This window comes from Syngnathoides biaculeatus, chromosome 4 (assembly GCF_019802595.1).
Source record: "Syngnathoides biaculeatus isolate LvHL_M chromosome 4, ASM1980259v1, whole genome shotgun sequence".
NCBI lineage: Eukaryota > Metazoa > Chordata > Actinopteri > Syngnathiformes > Syngnathidae > Syngnathoides > Syngnathoides biaculeatus.
Window position 1 is genome coordinate 29076295 of NC_084643.1, and position 24673 is coordinate 29100967.

The following is a 24673-nucleotide window of genomic DNA, read 5'->3' on the forward strand; positions in this document are numbered from 1 at the left end:
AGAGGTTTGTGTTGTCTTAAACATGATGTGGGACTGGTAGGATCAGGAACCGACCGGAGTTTACAGTGACACTCTCGGTTGATTATTCAATAGATTAGCCTCTCTCTGCACTAATCTACTTGATCCCTTTAACTAAATTCACCTTATGGTGGCATCTATGGGGAACCCTTTACATAGGCTAAAACAGGATTAGTGTGTTTCACTAGTCACACCTGCAGGGAGTCAATTGTGGAGTGAAATGAAGCATGGTGTGAACTTTTCACATATTTTAACAGGAACAGGTAACAGGAATGATGGCCATGGTCCTAAACCACTTAATGGTATCCTGTATGATAGGAAATGTCAAACTAGTACTCGAGAGACAAAACTTAATGTTTCAAGCACAACATGCTTAGTGTTTTCAGTATGTCATTTTGACGTTTTTGTACAGTAGGGTACACATTTGCACTGCAACACTTGTCAATTCTGTCAATGAGGCTATAGTGACATTGAGCACACATGATGGTGGTTTTTCATGCTATTCATGCTAGCAGTGGTTATGATTTTCTGTGACCATCTGGGGGTTTATTGGATTAATTTCACCCTATGGTTTGAACTTTAGATTGAACTAAAATCATCAGAATTCAAGATGTCAAAATGACATTTCTTATTTGATGGTCTATATTGGACTATATTCTGCATATAATGCCAAGAAATGATATTAAAAAAAGGATTACCTTGAATAAAACCAACAAAAATAAACTAGACCACATTTTTTTCCACAATCAGCATTACTCACTAGTAGAGCAGCCATCAAATGTGTTGGAAGGTTTGTGTGTTCTTCCAAGTAGTTTGCCACATGTTTAGGTCAGGGGTAAAGGCTTGGAGTGGGGGGGTGGATTACTGTACAGCCTATATCAACTCAATGAGAAGAGGCCATATGGGCAAATGAGATCCATGTCCGTGAAGCACTAATCTGGGGATGCCCTCTGTGTGACCAGGGATGGACACTACCCACAGCAGCTAAGAGGCTTGGGGATTCGTGGCTTGCTTTACTGTAGGCAGTATGTTAGCTCCCCTATCTGACCCTGGCTTCCCTGGCCTTGGAGAAGGAAGACCATGGTGTAAACAGTGCTGTGAAAAAGTATCGGCCCCCTTCTCAAATTCTTACATCTTTGCATCGTTTCCCTGATTTGTTCATGATCAGCAAACAAATGTAACTATAAGACAAATATGTAACCCAAGTGAATTTAAAATGCAGTTTTTAAATAGGGTGAAAAAGTAACAGTATATGAAGTCCAGTGCAACAACAAAGATGCTACTAATGGTTATATTCAAAACAATATTTTCAGAGTGAAAAATAAAGAAATTTTAAATGCTTAAATTACACAAAATTGAATATCTATATATAACCCCCCCCCATATTTATGCACTCCCTGGATATGGAGTAGCTGCAATGACTTCATATAGAAAAGAAAAAAAAAATCAAGTATCAGGTAAACTACTTTCTGTTTGCCCTTTAGCAAAAAGATAAGTACAGCAGTAAGGAAAGCAAGTGGAAAACATAAAATAGAAAAAAGAAACAAGAAGGGGAGGCATAATTACTGGAGATTGTGCCCCAGTGATTGGCTGGTAGTAGAAGGACAAATGGACAAATCTTAAGGAGCTAATAAAAGTGAATGCAGAACAGTCCTCATGGGCAAATCTGGCACTAAGATGATAATGAGATTATAAAACCTCACTATATTGCAGCAAATTGTATAAGTGTTTTGTTGAACCTTGTTGAACTTTCATTTATGCACACCAGGCTCTCTTCTATTTTGTAACCCCATTGGTTTATTTCCTGCTCAACAATGGTTGTGGAAAAAAATTATTTGCTATAAAACATCTTGGATAATTTATGGAACGCAAATGTGAACTGAAGACCTCAAATTGAGTTTTGCTGACATTCTTCTAGTTAGTATAATCACAGCACACAGTGCTGTTAAAGTAATAGTGCTCTTATATTGTCATAATCCTTTTTATGGGCATGTGCAACATAAACATACCGCACACATTAATTAATGAATAGATCATCGATCTTATGACAGGTAGCATGTGTCTTATGAGGTTTGTTTTTAAGTTCTATCATGGGGTTAAGCAATAACTCATTAAGGAAAGACTGAAGCGTGTGCGACAGAATATATGAGATTTTAAGTGTGCTTCACCTATTAAGAAAATATTTGACGCCAAGATGTCGGGGCAGAAAACCACATGTGTCTTTAATGCCATTATCACATCAAAACAATCATGTCACACAAACAAAAAGAACACTTGGAGTGGAAAGAATTAGCAGTCGTGTAAAAATGTGTGTGTAAAGGTGTTTAAATATCCATCCAGTTTGTGTACTGCTTTATCCTCTCTAGGGTTGAGAACTATTTACTCAAAATCTCGGAACCAACTCCAGAAAGAAGGCCAATAATGGATAGATCTGCCCAAAATGATATATATGGCCATCATTTAAAGTGGGTAGGATGTTGGAGTGGGGCAATGTTGAAACATTTTGAATTAACCAAGAAAGTAAAAAAAAAAAAAAAAAATCAATATCGTAAATGTATAATAAGTAGAATAGTCAGCTTTCCCTAAGCACAGTTAATTACAGTACTAAACTCGGGATGAATTCCTCGGAGAAAAGTAGTTTCTTTCCCCTAAATCAATACTACAATATAAGCTAAACACAAATTTTAAATGCAGCTTTGAGATGCCCGAACAATAATTAACTCGACGTATTGATCGCCTTCGTCACCTCCGTTTGTCTGCTAAGACAAACAAATGGCAGCACGCTTGTCTTGGTCATGTAGCAAGGGCTTGTCGATTGACCGCAATGGCCTATCTTTGACAATCCTGATGTAGGGGAAGATATGGGTTGAGGGAAAAAAAAAAAAAAAATCAAAGCACTGAATTTGATCAATAAACAGGGACAGTTGCCTCGAATGGAATCAAAGAAGTCTATCAAAGCGATCAAGTGTTTGATTCAAAGGAAATGTTCCCACGAGAAAGGCAACGTACGCGACGGATCAGATTGCCTTGTCACCGTGGAATACGTTTGACCTGACAATGACTGTGGGCATCCAAGCTCGCATCTGCAAAACTATTGTGTCCCATTCATCTCTTTCTCAGAAGAGAATAGGAAACACAGGTCAAAAGAAGGTAAGATGTGCTGATGGCGCTTGAAATCCAAGTACTAAATGTCAGCACATTTCTGTGACATCTTTCTTTCCTTTTTGTTGAACTATGAACAACATTTGGAAAAATTGAGAGAAAGATGAACCAGCTTGCACAGGTCAAGGCTAGGTCAGTGCTTTAAAACCTATTTTGGGTTGTTGGGCTAGAAAAAAGACTGAAAGGAAAAATGTTTGTTGATGTTTAGAAAACCTTACAGGTTTGGAAAATTGCGCCGTTTCCACATAATAAAAACAACAGACGGTGTGAATAGAAGATGATTAATAGGTTGGAACATGTTAGATAAGTTTTTTCATTCATCTTACAAACAAATGCACACAAGGCGGTCCTTTTTTCTGTAACGCATCGCCAATTACATTTGAAGCATACCGTTAGCTGCTCACAACGCCTTGAATTCCCTCAAAGTTGTTAAAATTCTTCTTATATTCAGACACTGTTCTTTGCAGAAAACGTGCTCTAATGTTCCTGTATGTTCAGTATTTTGTATTATACAAATTATTATTTGAATGATAGGATGCTTTCATCAAGAATCAGCATCCAATAAAGGGCAACACCCTCGAGGTATACTTGCTTCAGATACTGTAATCCTATATGACAGCATTGCAGCTTATAGTTCTTCATATGACATTTGAATTGATCAAATTTTATCTTCTATTGGCAGTTTGTCAAATGGTTCATTACAACTGTGACTCAACGCAAGGCCTGAGACAGTCACAGTGTATCCGGGCCAAAGGCCAAAGTGCGGTTCACCAGAGTTTACCTGTCTATTTCCTGCTAAACACGGCAATATGTCACGGTAGGGCTACAAAAACACTGAAACACATTTGTGGAAATATGACATGGCCGACTGAGGGCACTGAGCGGACTTCCACATTAACAAGCTGAAATAACACAGATGTTCAAGGTGGATGATGTTAATTTGTGTGAGCCCAAGTTTCCTCTTGGAGCAAGACATCACATAAACGTGTGTGTGTGTGTGCGCGTATCTGTGTAGAGAAAGGGTGCTGAAAGCGAAAAGCTGTTTCACGGTCAACAGTGCACGGATAAGGGAGGTGAGGGTTAGTGTAGAACCTGAAGTGAAACACAGATTTACTGTATTTGTGTGTATAATGTGTGTTTCCCAAACTTAGGCTAGGGGTTCAAAACAGTTCTCATCTCAATTTTCATTGGATCCCCAGTTGTTTTAGTAAAATGACAACTTTTTTTAAGGGAAAGACCTTCTTTATTAACATGTTAGATTAATAGATTGTCCGTTGCTCTTCTTAATGTCAATAAATGTGGTAATACATACTTTAATTTTGTAAATTTGAATCGTAAAGAATAACATTTGGAAAAGAAGTTCAACAATATTATTTTGTGAATACTGTTGCTAACCATGGTATTCTAATTAATGTTTGGTAAAAACTAAAACTATATATATATATATATAAATATATGCAATATGACATTTTTAATTTCACTTTTTGAACGTGTCAACAAGTCAGGTTCAAACTGAAAAAAAAATCAAACAAACAAAAAAACAACAACCCAAACATGAAAAAATAAAATCACAATTAAAAAAAAAAGCATGGCACACATGGTTGTGTAATCTCAGTCCATGTGCTGAAAAATAACGAACTGGAATGAAAAACGAAAAAGACATTGAGCCCCTTAACAAAACATATTAGGTTTAATTACTACATTGTGTTAGTTTGCTTGTAACTGAATATTTGATAATTAAAGTACAGGTAAGACATTAACCTATTTTTGTTAGCCATTAATCAGTGTTTACCTACAGAGAGCTCAGCCGTTGTAATTAATGATCAGCTTGGACAATGAGTAATCACTCAACAGGAAGTGTGTATAATTGCGGGCATGTTCTATTCGTTACAAGTTTTTTTCCCCCCTTGAACTATAGCTCGGTCTTTCCAAGAAATGGGTCACCAAACTGAGCGTCGCAAACAGCGGATCTGAAAATGGTAAGTTGGGGTGTTTCCCTCTCCTCATTTGTCGCTCATCACACCTAAATCATCTCAAACTCTCCCCCTCCCTTAAGTGCCTGACTCTTAACTCCTGCCTCAAAGTGACAGTTTTGGAAGCGCTTACCTCACTCCATGCCATTTTCCAACTGCTTTTAATATCAGCTTAGCGGCTAGGGTAGTAATTCCACTTTGCATAGAGGCGATATGCAAAGATTCAGGTTGGGTGCTTGACAATTTAAAGGTAATTAAATTGGGAACAATTTGTTTTACTATAGAGAAAAATAAAGTCTAATGAAGTGAAAATACTTTTATACAAGTATGAAGGATTTGGGTCTAGGTTTTAATGGATTGGACATTTTTTACCAGGAAATTCTAGTTCTGTCCCAGTTCCATGTCAGTATACCAACACTGACTCACAGATGACTCGCAACAACAGACAAACTTCCTCATGACATCCTTCACTTCTACTCTTGAGCCAAATGTTTTGGAGTATGGAGAACACAGTAGTCATATCATCACAGCAGCGCGCATGTGGAGGAGGGGTGAGGTATGGCATAAGAAGAAGAATGGGTGCAGAGGCAGAAGGAGCAAAGACTTGACTTTCAACCCATTTCCTTTTAAGGTAGCCTGAGCAGGCCTCGCGCCATAGTCTAAGCAGACATCAAAAAAAAAAAAAAAACCTCTCCACGATATTACGATTAAACTGGGCTATTTTCTAGCCACATCTGGGATTCATGACAAGAAATGTTGAGCTATGTGATGACACACACACACACACACACACACACACACACACACACAAATATATATATATAAATGGAAATTATTAATTTGCCATTATTTTAGTTCTTAGGGTAATTATTTTTCTTACTTTGGAACCTACACAATCTACAGTATACTTTGTTATCGCAAAGCTATCTTTATAGTGTTGTGATGATAGCATAAAGTTGCAGGTTTTTAGAGCATTTATAACTTCCTCGGACATTCTACAAACTGCCAAACAGCTTGCAGGAAAAGGTGTGCGTGTTTATTCCAATGGCGATTGAGTGATGTTTTCTGAAGCTAAGAAACTATATCGTGTGAACAGTGACAACCCCCCACCTATACACAAGGACACTGCATACTCTTTGCATAGCAACCTCAATTGGACAATTCATGGTAGCAGAAGAGGTGACTGCCGAGGGCGCTACGTTTATTGACTGAAGTGCTGGGCCGCAGTGCCATGACAGCCTTCCTTCAACCTCGTCACCTCTGCTGCTCTGGCGCGACTCTCGCGACAATTGCCGCTGCCTGCGAACCTGCCAGGCTGCCAAGGACACAAAGGCGACCGAGCCAACCTTTGACATCAGAAGCTGCTACCAAAAGACCAGAGACAAGCTGAGTTGGCAGCTTTGTTAACAGGCCTGAGCCTGGAATCTTTTCAGCTCGCTTTAAGTCAATAGAACGCAAGTCAATAGCGTACACATACACACATGGTGTCAAATGGTTTAGTGCTCCAACCGTACCATTTATGCCAGCTTTGAAAAAGTGGGACCTGGATCTCTGGACTCAAAAGACTGCTGTTTTTTCACGCTGCATTGAACACCAGAGCAAAAAGAGACATTTGAACATGAAATACAGTCCGGGTTTTATATCGAAGGCTAGCTGACATTTGAAGTTGCTGATTCACCGTTAGATGTCGAGACGTACCACCCACACAGCACCGTGTGGAACATGGTGCTGTAGTGACCGAGATGAGATAGTGGTGTTAAGAGAGGGATTCAGTGACATGTAGACTATGTGAAAAATGACCTATACTTTCACAAGCATTTCACAGACGGGATATAGAGAGAATAAACCACAATGTCCTAATGGGGAGGAAAATGTGTCTGACGAGGTTGTTGTGTAGTCCCAAACAGGTACAAAGGATATAAAAGGTCTTTACACCTGTGTTCAAATGCCAGCGTTTTGTGGGTGGAAAAAAAAAAAGAGACCAAGACATATAATTTCAAAACTTTTTCTACTGATAATGTGGCTTGAAACCTGTACAACTCAATTGGATGTTCTTAAAAGTAGTTCCAAGAGGAGAAGTCAAATTGAATGGGTGAAATAACATTTTTGCACAAGTATGCACACCCTCTTGTAACTGTAATATGGTTGTGTTCAGCAAAAAAATGATCTGGAAATTTGTTGAATGGGAGTCAGCACACACCTTCACCATTCACCATTTAAAATCCTTTTGATCATCATGATAAAACCCAAATATATTTCACCTGTTCTGGTTTTGTAGGCATTTCACTGGCTTCACTTCACTTTTTTTTTTTTGCTTTCCCAATTCCCTGCAACTTGACTAAGGCCCCAGTACCAGTTGAAGAAAAACAACCCCAGAAAATGATGCTGCCACTATTGTTTCACTGTAGGGATGGTGTTCTTTTGGTGATGAACAGTTTTGTTTGGGTCAAACATACCTTTTGGAATTTTTGCCAAAAGGTTCAACTGTATTTAGAAAAATTTTCAAAAACACACTTGATTTCTCCCAAACACATGTTGGACAAAGTGTTGTGGACTGATAAAATGTAAAAGTTATAGGATTTTAAAAAAAATATATAATTTATCTTGATGTCGTTTTTTATTTTTTACATAATAGCCTGGCGTTTGAACATTGGTGTGGGTAATTTTACATCAACTTTAAGGGTAAAACTATTATGAGTGATTTCCTGACTTCTCAATCTCCATAATAGCTGTCAATGTCCTTTTGAGTCATGTGCTCGTTTTTCAAATATTTTAGGATGTATGATGGTTTTCCAAAACACTTGCAATCATCATCTCTTTATCAATGGTCATGTTGAGGATTACAGCTTTCATCCCTAATCCTGCATTAAGGACACATTCTCATGATGGCTGTGACATCATCAAGGCCAGTCCGCTGCAGAGAGGGCATGGAGACAGAAAGCCAAACACCACAGGGGTGGATTAAGCGATGTAGCTGAGGGAGTGAATGATGAAAAAGAAAGAGGAAGCGAGGGCGCAACCAAGATGATAGAAATAGAAACAAAATCAAACAGAACTTTACAGTTGCGAATGGGAAAGAACACTGTGAATGTGTGTTCCAAGCTTCGGTTTCTTTGCTTGAGATGACTCTCAGTCGGTCGTCTTATCAACCTAATCAACCCTATTGATCACACGAGTTGGAATGTAAATAGACATAGTGGACCTAGAGACTGGGCCTTTCAACAATGTTTGACCCATAAGCATTTTGTACGTCTGAGGTACTTTAAAACTAACTGCACCTCATTAGACCCTTGATTTAAACACCTTTCACTTAACGTCATTAAATAACTTTGTTAAATCACATAGCCAAAATCTGTTTTGGCAAAATGTGATGCTAATCTCAGTTCACTTTATACTCTATGTAATGTATCAATATTGGTCATACATTTTTATTCCAACAGTAAAAGCAATCTCAAACAAAAAAGAAAATATCAAATGTTAGACTGCGTGGGTCTTTTTAGGTTTGGTACCTGCAGAGACGCGTGGGCAGTCTGGCAGCATGGAGTCCAGGGGGGTGTCCAGAGGTTCTGGACTTGAGACCCAGTTACAACAATGCTATGAGGACACACAAAAACAAGAAGAGAGACTTCAATAATCAAGGAGTAATGTTTATTATTGTGTGTGTGTGTGTGTGTGTAATGCAATGGCATAGAACTACCATATTTGCATCATTATGAGATGAGTTCTTAGTAAATATAAAAGACACGTTTGCAGAGGCAGGGTTTTTGTTAAACCTCTTGTCCTGTATGACCTTAGATGTGCAGGTCTACCAATTTGAGAGGCCGGTGAATGTCGGCTCAAAAAAGAAACTCACCTATATGCAAATTGTGATATGACAAAACAAAACATTTAGAAAAAGGGAGATGGAGGAGAAAATGAAGATGCAGTAAAACAAAGAAAAGCTGGAAGGGGGCAGTCAAGGAAGAGGTGAGTGTGTAACTGAAGGAAGGGGGGAGGAGAGTGAGAAAGAGACAGGAACAAGCAATTAAAAGCTCTGTGACATGTTGGTTAGACATCTTGCTGTTTGTTTGTGGTGGAAAGCCGAGTTCCTGTGCCATGGTGAATCAGTGGGTGCACCAGGGGAGGGAGTCTGCCCAGCTTGCTGACCCATAACCCCCTGCAAACACACACAGTCGGTCTCAAACCCCCCAAGTGGTTGACAGCACCACTGTCAGAAAAAGGAGTGGACCTCTTCATCTACTTTACCTCTCTTCATCTTCCAGAGACTTGGCTCCTCTTTATACATACTTGCTAAAATCAAACATTTTACACACAATTACAACAAATACTGTATGTTTGTTCAATTTATCAAGTAGACTGGCAGTTTAAAAGTGAGTAATGGTAATTAATAGCTATTGATGAATTGCAATAGAAAATACTGAAAATCAGTTAAAGCCAGGAATGGAACAATTGAAGTTTCTAAAATTGTGTTGTGTGCAGAAGAAAGAAACAGGACCGAGGGAGGATTGGTGTAAAATATCAGCATACGGCTTTAAAACTGTCACAAGTGTAATTTATTGGGAAGGGAGTACATTAGGGACCTATGATTAGCTGTACGAATGTCACTCTGAACAACTATTCGCTCAAGTCTTTGCTAAAGTACTTGAGACTTTTTATTTTTTGGGGGATGCAAACATAAAGTATATTTTCCCTTGTCAGAGAGTGTGTGTTTGTATGTGTGCTGAACCAGGGTGACAGCAGAAAGGGAAAGAGGGCGGCTGAGAAGGAATGCTTGGAGAAGACGTTTGCCTGATAAGATAAAAGTTCAATAGAAGAAAGAGAACATGTAAAGAGATTACAATGTGCAGCTGGCGTCCTTCTGAATCACTGCTTATCTGCTCTTGTTTACTTTCACCCTGGTCCATTACAGCGTTGTGCAACAACTTGTGTGTCTACTGGTGTAAGTGTGGGTCAGCCGTTGAATTGTGGGGGGTCTCGAGAAGCTTACAGGCTATTTTGCATTTTTGCACTCAGCGACCTTGACTCCCAAGGCCCTGACTGACAAATTTATGAACCCTCTCCCACTTTAGTTCCCCGAACGCCCAAACATGACAAACACTACGTGCATGCCTGTAACGATGCAATCTATTTTCTTATTCATGTGTTTTTGTTTTTCTGTAGGAATATTAAAACACAAACCAAGAAGATAGCTGAAGGGTAAGTTAACCCAGCTGTTGTTGATGGGAGCGACGTCAAAACAAATATTTTCTGTTACTGGCTGTTTGACGTGCAGCACTTCTCTTTTGTCCCACCCATGATATATTTAATTTAAGCTTACAGACAAATATAGAAACTCATGGCGGAGGTTATTATGATGAAACATCTGCCCCGTGTACACAAATCCTTGGCAAATATCAATAAGACATGCAAAAATTCCATTGGGATGTGTAGAGAAATTACTGTTATTAAGATAAAAGCAATAGGCTCATGTGAGATTTGCTGCAATCCAGTGCTGGGAAATAAACAGGAATTTCAAATAAATGTGGCCCAAATATAGTCCGCATTTTTCCTTGCTTCACCTCCAGGTTTAAGAACAGTAAGGAGATCAGAAAAATATAGGAGCAGGAATGTGATTTTGTAGGTTTTTGCACCCTTCAGGTTGCAGCACAATGCCTTGACTGCTAGATTAAGTGTCTCGTTCTGTGTCAAATAAGTCATCCGGCAATGCTGGAGGAATATGTCAGCTGGGCCGTGGAGGGGCCACCTGAAAGTGGCTGGAGAGAGGGGAAGGAGGGGTGCCTTTCAAAGGAACCCTCTTCAATTCACCTTGACCACCAACACCAGGTTGGAATGGATTAGTTAAGTCTATATGTGCACACAAATGCTCAAATAATACACATACTTACACACACACATGCACACTCCACCAGTGCTGTGGGAGACCAGTGCCACATAAAGGCAAAGCCTGCTGGCGGGGATTAGAGAGCCATGACAAAAGGATGGCACATAACATTGCATGCCTCCTACGAACAGCATAATCGCTTCAAGTAACGCCCGTCCACCAATCAATGGTGCCATTCACCTAGACAGACAGTCTGGAACTATGTCAGATGTGCACACAAACATGGACCTCCAGCTAGATGGTTAACCTCAGATATAATATTATGATTAGAGTATAAAGGAAGAAGGTTGTCTGAAGCTAGAAATACTGTATTTATAAAAGCACTGGACATGAAAGTAAACATGGGATAATAAAGGATGAGCAGCAGTTGCTTTTTTTTTTTTTTTTTTTTACATGTGGATTTTCATTGCAACACAAATACAATTTCATGGGCAAAGATGGGGATTCCATATTGAGCTTGTTGAATGGACTGTGGCTTAGTTGCTAAGAACCAGATTCAGCAACGGAAGACAACTTTGCGTTTCATATTGCATATGACTGTTTTGATTCTCCCTGGGTGTGGTGGATCCATGGAGGTATGGTGCCAGGTACGTCTGCCCTCCAATGCTGGCTCAAAAGACACCCCCTGGTATAATACATACAGTAAGTCAGAGTACAGCTGCTCCTTCTCCACATGGAGAGAGACCAGAGGAGCTTGGATGTCAACTATGGCTGCCTAGTTGCCTCCCTGCGAGGAGGGTTTGGGGCACACCCAGGAGAGACTACAGCCTGAGAGGGTATTGGCGTCCTCTCTTGGGACCTAGAAGAAGGATTTGAGATGGGGAGGTCCATGCCTCTTTGCTTGAACTGCTCCGCATTAGGGACACAAACCAGTGGAGGAAAGATGATAGGTGTGGTTTGCATTAATAAACAATACGAAGTAAGCATGAGGTGCAGGTATTATTTTTGTACAATTCAAATTTCCATCACCACATTCTACTTTGTAGTACCTACAACTTTAAATGTCTTTGGCTTTAAGAGGTGGAGCCTGGTCTGGTGAGTGACATGGGAGTCAGCTAATGAGGGTGTAGAATTGGCTGTTCTTGTCTCAGGATAGTCCCTGGTGTTAATGGCTAGCCATAAGCTAGTCTGTTGAGGGCGTGTGTGTCAGTTGTGGCTATGCGGCGAGTCTTGTTATATGTTTATTATGTTTGTTTGAGAAAGTAATTGAAAGTCCCCCACTTTATCTACCATTGACCACCAGTAGGGGGATTGCATTTCATTCTACCGAGCAGCGGTAAGTTATATTAAATAAACTAATGTGCAGTTGAGTCAGCCAGTAAGTGTGAAATGAACAAATTCTGGATATTCTGTTTTATGGACTCTTACCTCCAGGCTTGTGCTTATTTCTGCATTAGAACAAAAATGATCTATGTGAATCATCGAGACAGAAAATTTGTTTTGACTCTTTTTGTAATCAAATCATTAAAGTTTTTGAAGATTTTTTGCACCCGTAGGGTTTAGGGATGTCTTGTATATACAATACAATTGCAATAGGCATCAAAAGGCAGAATGCCAAACCAGATATGGTATAGATCAATTGAAATTTTACTATACCAGACAGCACTGTAACTTAAAACTGGATTTTAGGAGCCAGAAATTGATTAGTACTTTTCAAAAAGTTGTGATATTTTTATATTCAGCCTTCACATTTAAACTAAAATATGTAAAATGTATCGACAAGTTTATCTTTACATTGAATGACAATTGAAGAATTAGTAAAGAAACAAGTCAGATTATTGTGGTAATGAATCAAATCACATGCTACTGTTGTATTGATCTGAACCTAAAGATAAAACTGTCGCTTGTACTGTATACAATGTGTGTGCATACAACTACTCGCATTCTTGTGAGTTCATTTCTCACAAACAAACTGGCCTGAGCTGTGTGCTATTGCACTAACTGCAAAAGTCTCCAAACCCGTAACACAGCTGTCAAATACCAACTTCTCAGAAAGTTGTCTATCTTGCTCTCTTGTCCGACCCATTCTCATTTTCTCCACTTGCTCTCTACAGGTACGGATTAGGATGGTTTATTCATGATTATAGTGTACTGTGTGTGTATGTGTTCATATAAGCTCTAGGCAGGCCACTAGAGTGTGACAGCAGGCCAGTACTGTGACAGGAGACACCTTGGAGACTGTGACAGGCTGCCAGCTGTACACCATCATTCACATTTCTCTCTCTCTCTGAGACACACACACACACACACACACACACACACACACACACACACACACACACACACACACACAACACACACACACACACACACACACACACACACACACACACACCACACACACACACACCGTAACATAACACACACTTGCATGGATGCAAACGTGCACGCATATAGACACACATGCATGCTGGTGTTTATTGGACGACTCGTCCTTAATCCATACATCTCTTCATGTTCTCTAGTCCTTCTGCATCACTTTCCTTTTGGTCTGATTTTCTTTCCCATCGTGTCCTTTCCAGTTGGCACTCTATGGGATTTAAATTGAATGTTTATGTCAGTCAATGGAAGAGTGACATGGGACATCCTCAACCATTGTCTGTACGTTCTATGTGGTATTCACTCCTTTAGATTGTGTTTGGTCCGTCATTGCAATGACGTCATTTGCCCCTCATCTGAACCATTTGGTCCATACAACGCAACCCAGCGGGCACTGATCTCTAAATCCCAACGCCTCCTTTTGACACTCTTCTCCTCCTCACCATCCAGTGACCTCTCAGACCTCAGAGGGAGGGAATTATCTCTGTCCGAGGAGAAGAAAGCTGTATACTGCTGGGCTGCCCCGACCTCACATGCACCCACTGTTGTGGGCACCCATATATATACACCATCATGAGCATTATCAAGGGTCACTGCAAGCTTCACTCTGTGGTGCGAAGCACCATCTGTGCTGCACTACCACTGTGTGTGTGTGTGTGTCCGATCACACTGAGCAACGCCTACAGTTTACATAGAACATCCAACTGTGTTTGGGTTGTTGAAATTGTGTACCCAAGAGGAGTGTGTTACTTTTAGTGTCTGTGTGTGTGTGTTTATTAGTGGATATGCAATTACGCAGCACATGGAATGATGGTAAAACCCCCTCAGACAAATAACAGAAAGTGACAGTGAGCGTGTGGTGGAATGGAAAAAAAGGTGAAGTTTGTATGTCTGACTGTTTAACACTTCAGTGTTTCAGTACCTTAATCATAGTTCCTTGTTCTATAAAAAGCAGCTTGATCATTAGTCAAGCAATATACAGTATTCACAAAGATATTTCTATACCTTTCTGTGACTCTTCCACTCTCTCTGTATCTGTTACAACCAGGTAATGACACTCTGCGACACTGAAAATTTCTTCGTTGAAGCCATGGAATGGGGAGCTATTGTTTAAGCTGTTTTAGACCCTTGTTAGGGAACAGAAAGTTGTGGAAAAATTACTGAAAAAGGGAACGCCTGGATTCATAAGTTGAAAGTAATGAATTTTGTTATTTACATGTAAAATGCATTTCTATTCACGAAAAATTCAAGTTCCGAAACAATTTCTGGAATGGATTAATTTCGAAAGTAAAGGTACCACTGTACCAACTATCAATGGGCAGGAGGCGGCATAGACCCTGAACTGGTTACCAGCCAATTGAAGGGCACATAGACAGACAGTCGGACTCACAATCACACCAAGGGGCAATTTACAGTCTCCAATTAATGGATGTTTTTGTGTTGTGGAAGGAAACCGAAATCCATGCAGGCAAGAGGTGAACATGCGAACTCCACACAGGCAGGGCCGGGATTTGAACGCCAGTGATCAGAACTGTGAGCCCAACGCTCTATCCAGTTGCTACAACGTGCCGCCCCAACTTAATGCCAATTTCCTTTTTTTTTATGCAATGGACCACAGAGGGAGTGCATAGTTGCATTTCAGAAAAAAACAACTTTGTAATTAGACTGGGTTAATGAGTATAAGCAATATATTTTTGCCCGTCACATTCCTCTTTGTGGACAAAAAAAGTGATTTTAGTTCTATTGTTCTGGGTACTCATCAAAATTAGAAAACCGTTTAAAATCCCAATTATAATGTGGCCTGTGCATCCCTTGGATGGATCAAAAATAGGAAATGCAAGTCAAGAGGGAAGAGCGCAACCTTGAACAACTACTCAAACCAACATGTACATTGCCCTTAATCAAAAGGCAAGGCATTTAAAAGTAGGATGCTTACAAATAAAGGTATGGGTGTTTTGTGGTTACGACAACCATTGTTTTGCAGTTCTGGTTTGAGCTAGTCTGAATCTGTATGTGCATACTGAGGGAGGTCAGGTGCTGAAAGCGGTGCACAGGTCACACCAGGAGAGACAGTTGCTAAAAATGAACCATACACAAATGTGCACATGTCTATGCAATGAACCTGTCACGCTTTTCCTCACATACATGCAAGCACACTGACCACATGCATATTGTTATAAATATAAAGAGGGTCAACATATACCAACATTGAAGGGCAGCCCAAGCATTAGTGAGTGAAGATGAATGCAAAAAATGATTATTCTTGAGTTCTAATGTGGTGCAGGCTTGGGTCTGGAAGGTGGTGCAGACCACAAATTGACAGAATTAATGGACTAATGTACTGTACAACATACTGGACACTTTAATAAGTACACAGCAGCTTCCAAAAATAAGGTAAGATTGTAAAACCGACTAGCTTGTGAATGAAATTGAATTCATGAGTGTTAATGTCCATAATATATAATTCCCAATACAATATCACATCAAATGATGATTAATATCTTTTAATCTCCAAAATCTGGTCTCATTACATTGCAAGGGTTCTCCTAATGTTTTAACTGGTCAGTGTCCACTTATTTCCTTTTACTTTGGTGTGCCAGTGTGTACATTTTACCTGATGCATCCAGTCCTGTGTGCTTTTACTGGTCTCCTGGAGCCACATGCTGTGAGCCGAATCCGTCAAAGCCACGGCACACACTTTGTTCCTTACTTCGGTTTCTCTGTGATTCATCTGCAGTGAAGAGGAAAAGAAAAGTTTAGTATGTGACAGTGACTTGTCACATGATCACTGCTTGCCAAATGGAAGATCGTATATTGTCACTATCATAAACTGAATATGATAAATACGCACCTTTTGAATTTACCAACATATTCCAAGACTACACCTCATACAATGCTCCTACGTTTGAAAATGGTGGTTACAAATTCAACCACATGTATAGCATTATACCATACTGAAATATGAAAGAGCTCCTCCACTATGGCGTGTCCTTGTCACGTACTGAGCAAATGTCCTTCCTTGTGCACATTCAAATACCTTGGCTGCAATTCTAAATACCTTTTCCCTTCACATGTCACAGAAAGTGGCGTTTGCAGGACCGTCTTCCTATTCCCCTCTGAATGTCAACGCCAAGGAAAATGTCACACAAAGGACTTGTTACCGTACTACAATAGACTTCACACACTGCTGGACCCACCCCAAGGAGCACTGGAGCCAGACCTTGGGAGTGAGCCTTTTCAGTGACCTTCATATTAAGATAAAATATTGAAGAAAGGAGAACAGGGTTTTCAACAATAGGTTAACAATATCGTACTCTGTACATTTAGTGAGACTGCAATGGGAAATGAGCAGCAGAGTTAGGCAGTACTATACTGGATAAAGTACTTTAGATTTTGCCTCAGAAATATTGCCACAATATAAAATATGCCTAAATATTCTGTCATCTGGTCTACATTTTGTTTGCCATCTTGGAGGACTCTTGGAGTAGTGTTCGGCTTTTTCCTACTGTGAAATATGTAATAGATTCGCGGAGCTTTCGAAGCGCACATCTCTGCTAAAACGAACTTGTGGGCCTATACCTTGTGTCCCAAATCCTGGCTTAAAGTCTGTGCAGACCAACTTGCTCCAGTCTTCACAAAGCTCTTCAGCAGATCTCTGGAACTGTGCAACTTGCTTCAAATGCTCCACCATCATACCAGTCACCAGGAAACCTGCAACCTTGGGTCTGGATGACTAAAGGCCCATTGCTTTGACATCTGTGGTCATATAGTCATTTGAACGCCTTGTACTGGACCGCCTCATCAACATCAGCAGTCCTCAGCTGGACCCGCTGTAGTTTGCCTACCAAGCGAACAGGTCTGCGGATGATGCACTCAAAATGTGTCTGCATTTCATCCTTTAACACCTTGATAGCAAGGTAACCCATGCAAGGATCCTGTTCGTGGATATCAGATCTGCGTTTAACACCATCATCCCTGCGTTCTTCTCCTCAAAGATTCTCCAGCTCACCGTCTCACCTGTCATCTGTCTGTCGATCTACAACTTCCTGATGGCTAGAACACAGCAGGTGATTCTGGGGGACACCACCTCATCCACACCCACTATCAGCACAGGATACCCCAAGGTTGTGTCCTCTCCCCGCTGCTCTTCTCGCACTACACAAACAACTGCACCTCAACACACCAGGCAGTCAATCTCCTGAAGTTCTCAGATGACACCAGTCATCAGGCTCATTAAAGACGGTGACGTGTTTGCGTATTGGGAGGAGGTGGAGAGGCGGGAGCTGAACGCACCAAATAGTGTAGAGATTATTGGGGACTTGAGGAGGCATCCTTCATCACAGTGGCCCCTTACGAAGTCCAACTGTCTTGTATTAACAATCAAGACTTTTAGGTTCTTGGGAATTAAAGTCTCAGAGGACCTTTAGTGGGAGACACAACTACATCTTCAAAAAAGTGTAGAAAAGTGAAGGAGGAAGCATGGCTTATGACGAGAGCTGCTGAGATAGTTCTATATAGCGGTGATTGAATCAGTACTGTGCACATCTATCACAGTCTCGTTTAGGCTGCTACAAAAAAAGACAAACTCCAACTGCAATGGATAATTAAAACTGCAGAATGAATTGTCGGCACCGCCTTACCAACCCTTGGCGACTTGCACGCCACACGAACTAGGACCCTCCACATCCTGGTCACCAGCTCTTCCAGCTCCTTCCCTTGGCTGGATGCTACCAAACAATGCAAATCAAAACTAGTAGGCATTCCAACAGTTTATTCCCTCTCGCAATTAAATTCTTGAACAGTTAACATACAATCCAACTGAAACATTCTGATGGGCCAATTCGTATTATATATTAGGATTATTATTCTAATAATAATAATAATTATTATTAAAAATAAATAAATAAAAAAGCCAATGAAAATATCCATGCACATGTCCGTTCCATGACACAAATTCTCAACAGTGCACACATAAAATCGTCTCTATGGCCTTCTCATCCAAGCATGGTTGAAGAGATTTCTGCCGGCACAACAAGGCTTGTGGGAGTAGCAACGTCAATCCTGAACTTGATTTGTCCAGCAAGATCCTGTTTTCGGTCCCTGTGTCTAAAGGGTCCATAAACAGAGGCCAGGAAACAGGAGACAGTGGACTGGCCATGGAAAACTTCAATCATGCTCGGTATCGAGTTAGTCTTGTCAAAACTAATTTTCACTGTTTCAATTGATGGGTGTAATGTTTGTTTGTAATGCTGGTATTTTCAGTGCCTAACAAAAATCAAGATTACATTGAGTGGAAAAAGAACTGTAACAGGATCAGTGCATAATATTGGTGTGATTGTTCAGTAATTACTGGTATAAAAATTGTAAGCGATATATTGTATAAGCTCATTGGTCAACACAAACAAAAGAAAAACTACCAAGCAGCTGTTGTAGATTATAAACATTGGTCAAATTTGGTCAGTGACGTCATGTAATGTCAGTAATTTTTTTTGACAATTGTGCAAAAAGATGCATCGTCCTATACCAATTACTGTACATGATTGAGATGTCGTAGTAGTGATGAAGATAAAATGCCCCCATTTGGAAGTGAAATCCCTGACTTTTGGACAACATGAGAATTATGTGAAAACACAGTCCTTTACACTTGAGTTTTTAATTACAAGACACTCAAAAACACATACTTCTTTACAAAATGTAACTGCTTTGAAATTAAACAATAGACTACATTGTTTAATTACTTTTTAACCGGAATGCATTCATGTTTCACCATCAGTCCCTATTCAAAGATCAATTCCCATTCAAAAACAATTAAGGAGTGCCATGATTTAAGGAGGGAAAGCACATGTGGAACTTTTCCCAAACAAGGCTTTTCCTCTGATTTAAGTGAAGATTAAATAACTCCATCTTCCAGCATAGCCTATATCAATCAGGCCCTCCGACAGCTCTCATCGCACACATATGGTTGGCTGTTGTAACATTTGGGGTAATAGGTTGACAAATAGGCCTTCAAAGCAATATGGGTGTAAATTATGGTAATCTTTACAGCACAGTTTGATCTTGAAACCAACAGTGACAACTGCGGTAAGCAAGCATGGAAAGCAAAAACAAGTATTTTTAGCACTCATAGTTACAACTACAATGGTGCACAGAGGGAGCACAGACTCAAACCAAAGACAAACCTTTACTTGGCTCAGGACTAAGTAGTTCACCATCACTGCTACCGAACTGTATATACTGTATACTCACCTCCATTAGTATTGGAACAGTGAGGCCAATTCAATTTTCTTTGGGCTGTTGAGTGAAGACATTAATGTTTGACATCAAAAGACAAATATGAGACATAATGTCCTAAATCACACATTTTTTCCTGGTAAAAAAAATAAAAATACATAACTTGAAAGAAACAATGATTTCTGACAAAACACCAACTCAGATGTTCCAAAGAACTCCTTGGTGGAGCTAACAACGATGACACATTGTCACTAGTGTGTTCATTCAGTAACTACCTACATTGTCTGCAAGTTATCCAGAATGCTAGACACGCTGATCCAATATGCAAACACATGCTTGAACAAGCAAACAGACCAGCTGTTGTGTCTCTTATCGAACAGCCAAATGGAACGGAGACATGTGGCTATACTTGTTGAGCTAAAACCAACATGCAGATGTTGAGGGGTTTCTGTGCTGGCCTTTTCTGTAACGTGAAAGCAGATGGATATGCAGAGTAAGGTTCAGGTGGGGGTTAGCCACGGTGGAGTGGGATGGTCGGGTTGACTGTAGATGAGTCGAACACATAAAGGAAAGACAGGAATGAATACAAACAAAAACACAATGCTGTGAACTGGAGTTACAATTATTAATCCTCAATAGGACAAATGGCTTTCGCTTAGCACACTTCACAAGTGGCCATTCACTTGAACTTGAAGAGGAACTTTAGATGTCCATGTTCATTGGATAATAAATAGTTGAAACCAATCTGATCAACTGGTTCTATCATTTAACCAGTACACAGATTGAATTGTTTATTGCTTAATGTGGCAGGAAACAAGAGAATCTCCATCCTAATTTTTAAATGTAAGTACAACTGCACATCACATTCAAAACCTTCGGAACCATGAAAATAGTTCTGAGTAACAATTGATGGCAATGACTCAACTTCAGCTGCGCCTCACATCCATTCAAACTCTGGATGAACTATGAAATCCTTTTCCCTCTGCTGCCCTCCTCAATAAAACCAGATCTTCTTCTGAAGTAGCTGAAGAGGGTCCGATTGCCACAGAGACCAAAAGATGATAGATGTCTGAGCGCCTGGTTGGCAAAACTCAGCTAAATCTAGCTTTTCAAAAATTCTGTGAAATAGACAAACCCCCTGCAAGTTCAGAGGCAGTCAACGAAACACACACATACACATTTGTATGGCCCTTGCATCTGACCTCTCAGCAAACTACAATATGTAGTATTTAATGCTGCTTCCTGCTACAAAGCTAGATAATTGTTCCATTTGCACATAATTGTATTGTCATTACCGGCATATAATGTGGACTGCAATGGCCAGGCAAATGTTTTTATGTGTAAAGTAAGTGAGCAAAGAGCAATGAGGATATTAGAATAATGATTCATTTGGTCAGAGTTGATGCACAGTAAGATAACGAGACATTGTCTCGCCAAATGCAAAGCTAGTCTTTTCTACACAAAAATGTATTTTTTCACTTTTTTCCCTTCTCCTTGTGATGCTCCCATGCTTGGGAATGCTCTGCTGATGCGACATCCAAACACCAGCAACAATAAAAGACAATTTTTTAGGCCTTTGATAATTATGTGTCAAAGGCAGTGAAAGCCACTAGATAATTAGGCAAAAAAAAAAAAAAGAATGGTAATTCACAATGGAGATCCCCTTGGGGAGACAGGCAGACTTATCCCTAGAAAGAATACAGAAGGGTAGAAAAGAGAGGAAAGCAGGCAAAGACATAAAGATGGGAGCTCTTTAAGGAGCCTTGCTTACTGTCAGAAAACCAATGTGAAAAGCCACAATTATAAACAGAGTGCAAGTGCAAATAGAAGGCAGAAAAATAATGAGCGGAGAACAAGACTGACAAGAGGGAAGAAGAGTGCAGAGTGTTGGTAGCAGAGTGCAACGATGGGAAGCATAGAGCCTCATAACCATACACGAGACTCAACTGAACATGCCTGGACTGTGTACTGCCAAGTGCCACAGATAATGTCAGACTACCCACTGAGCACTGAAGCACTGCTTAAATATTTGATTGATTAACTGTCCCGTCACTGCCAGAGAGTACGAGGCGAGCAGCGAGAGCAAACAGACACCAAACAAACAAACATGCATGCGGCAGCACACCGGAAGCTTAGACAACACACGCACTAACACCCCCATAAATCTTTACACATCAACACTGGAACACGAGGATAAACACACACAAACACACACATTTACTTGGACAAGCTGAAAAGCACAAACTCTGCAAAGTAGTACAGGCTGGAAAAAAACAAACATAAACCCCCGGCTGATGCTAAGGATTTTGTCACCATAAATCAATAGAGGATAATGGACTTCAAGAAATAGTTAAGTTGCAATGTGTTCTCAAGGGACTTAAGCAAGGAATCGTGGGAAATCGGACCATGTTTACATGAGTATTACTGCATCCATCTGGCTATCCATTTTCTATACTGCTCATAATGTTGATTGTCACTGGAGTGGCTAGAACCAATGCCAGTTGACTTCTTTATTTCCAAAGAAAAGTGGACCCACTGACCTACAAGGATGCCATTAAATCACAGAGTCACTGTGAGGAACATTGCGTCAGAATGAATCCTATGAGGCATTCATTTATGCACTTTAACTTTGATGTACACATCAAGAAAAACATGGGCCTTGACTTCTTACTATAAATAATGTCAACAAACATTCATTAACAAAAAAGAAAAAAAATATATATTTATATTTTGGCATCATTATCTAAAAATGATGGATTCATTATCAAAATTGTTTTGAGTTTTTGCTAAATTTTATTTACTTGTCCATTTCTCCTTTCTCTGTATAAAATATTTCTTTTTTTCAACAGAGTTGTACAAGTCATGAATTTTGGAAAAGGTTTTGAACTGACTCTTATTGGTCAGATTTTTTTACGTTGCAAAAACTTGGCATTTGAACATAGGTGTGTATGATTTTTATAAGCTCTGCACCTGCAGCCTAGACCTAAATGACAATTATTGATGCATTGTTAGAAAAAATATCCAATATTGTTGACAAATGGGAAAAACAAATCTGTATCGTTGTCTGGATAATTTTTAATGGGTTTTACTTTGGCCAAGGGGGCTATGCAATGCCTTGGTTGAGGGCAGCTTGAGTAGTCAAGAAGCAGACTAGTACTGTCTCTCTCCAAAAATTTTCTTTTTGTCTGCTACGTGTTTGTTTGGAGCAGGTTTACATGAAATACAACCACAATTTCATGGACAGAGGGCAAAGTAGATGTGGCACTTTACTATTGGGGTGATCCATTTGTGTTCAATTGCGTTTACGAGTTTAAATGTGAGGTCAGAGAGAGATGGACAGAGTTGTGGGTGCGGTGCACTCAAGCTCTCCTGCGTATCCCGTGTCATCCACTTATACACACATAAACACACTCATGCCTGGCTGTGAAAACACAGGCGTCTGTCCCCCACCATGCCCCAACACCCTCCCACAGGAAGAGACAACACCAGCGCTTCCTCTGGCTTTGAAGTGGCAAACCCAAGTCCGCTGTCAGTCCCCAGCTTCCTTTGTCTTAACCGCAGGAAGGAAGCCCTCTGCAGCACGATGCCATGGGGGCCCTTGGGAGTTGGACTGCGTGTGTTTCTGTGTGTGCCGAGGGGCTGTGAGCGCTAAGGTCACATGCATTTACTCTCACCATTGCTCCCACCTCTACGGTGAACTCAGGCTGAGGCTGTAAGGGATGAGGAAGCAGGAGAAAACAGCAACAACTTCCTCCACTCATTCCTTTCACCGCTTATCGGCAAATGCATGACGGACCGAAGATGGAGAGCGCGAGGAAGCGAGGATGGAGTGGCGGGGAGACTGATTGGGTGAGTTGCGGAATTAGGTGAGTGACACTGTCAAAATCGAGGGGGGCGGGTGGGAGGGGGTAGCGGAAAGTGGTGCCTCACAACTGCGTATGTTCAACGTGCATGTAAACATGCAATCAAACACGTGCACACACACACACACACACACACACACACACACACACACACACACAAGTGGGAGTGGAGAGGAAAAGGAAGGGCAATAAATATTTACTGACACAGCATAAGTGAAGAATGGCTGTCCAGTGGTGGAAACAAAAGGCAGAGGATGAGAAGCAGCGTGCCAGGAAACCTACCGGCTGCGGGTGCTGCGCCTCACTTGTGCCCGTATGGAAAATAAGAGGAAGACGGTGAGGGAGGAGGAGAGAAGGATAGAAAGGGCAAGAGAGGAGGGGAGAAGAAAAAAATGGGGAGTGAGGGGGGGCAAAAATGTGGTTGTGGGTAATGAGTGCTCATAAACAATAATAGCCCGGTTGAGAGCAATCGCTGTACACTCAAGAAAATGGATTTAGTTTCTTGATGATTAATTTGAGTGAGTTTTTATGTGCTAGAGCATTGGGTCATGCATAATGGTACGTGCATTTTTTTTTTCTTCTTTCATATATTACTTCCACACGGGTGTTGCTAAGTGATCCATCTACATAATCAGCAGTTACCTTCAACATACTGGAGCATCTTTGCCTCTATCTTTGTGGAGTGACTGGCCACAACTTCATCTAATGAGATCCAGTGCAAGAGTTTTACGAAAAAAAAATAGTTCGCTTTAGTGTGGATACTCATTGATTTGGTTTCGATCACACTGAAACACAGTTTGAATATTCTGCCACTCATGAAACTTTAAAGGGAACAAGATCTTAGTATGATGTAATGCATTTCTACACTACTTCAAACTGCAAGCCCAAAAATAAAAATTAAAGGCATATTTCTAGGAAAACACATTATATTGTATCTCATTTAGTGAAATACCGTCTGCAGTCCATTTACTATTTTGATCGTGTTGTTGGATTGTGACAATGCTAAAGTGGTTACATTTTACAGGTGCCATGTGCGACTCTGCGGATGTTCTGATGTATTTCCTGTAGTGATTCTGTAATATGTGGATATGCTAAAATGTATGATTGTGATGGTTACCACAACAAAATTCTAGTCATTTCAAATCAAACAGCCAACAAGCAACATTTTCTCCATAAAATGCTGTGCAGTACCCAAAATAGTCATATACTGTTTACAATCACCTGAT

At 40.4% G+C, this 24673-nt stretch overlaps 1 protein-coding gene across 2 annotated transcripts in view; it reads right to left on the reverse strand.

Annotated features, from left to right (window-relative positions):
* arb2a (ARB2 cotranscriptional regulator A) overlaps positions 1-24673 on the reverse strand; it is a 181783-nt gene that overhangs the window by 45007 nt on the left and 112103 nt on the right. For both annotated transcript variants that reach the window (XM_061817581.1, XM_061817580.1), the window contains exons 9-10: positions 15968-16084; positions 8663-8747 (exon numbers count right to left, since the gene is read on the reverse strand). In XM_061817581.1, coding sequence (XP_061673565.1) covers positions 8663-8747; positions 15968-16084 — 202 coding nt within the window. The remainder of the gene's footprint in view (positions 1-8662; positions 8748-15967; positions 16085-24673) is intronic.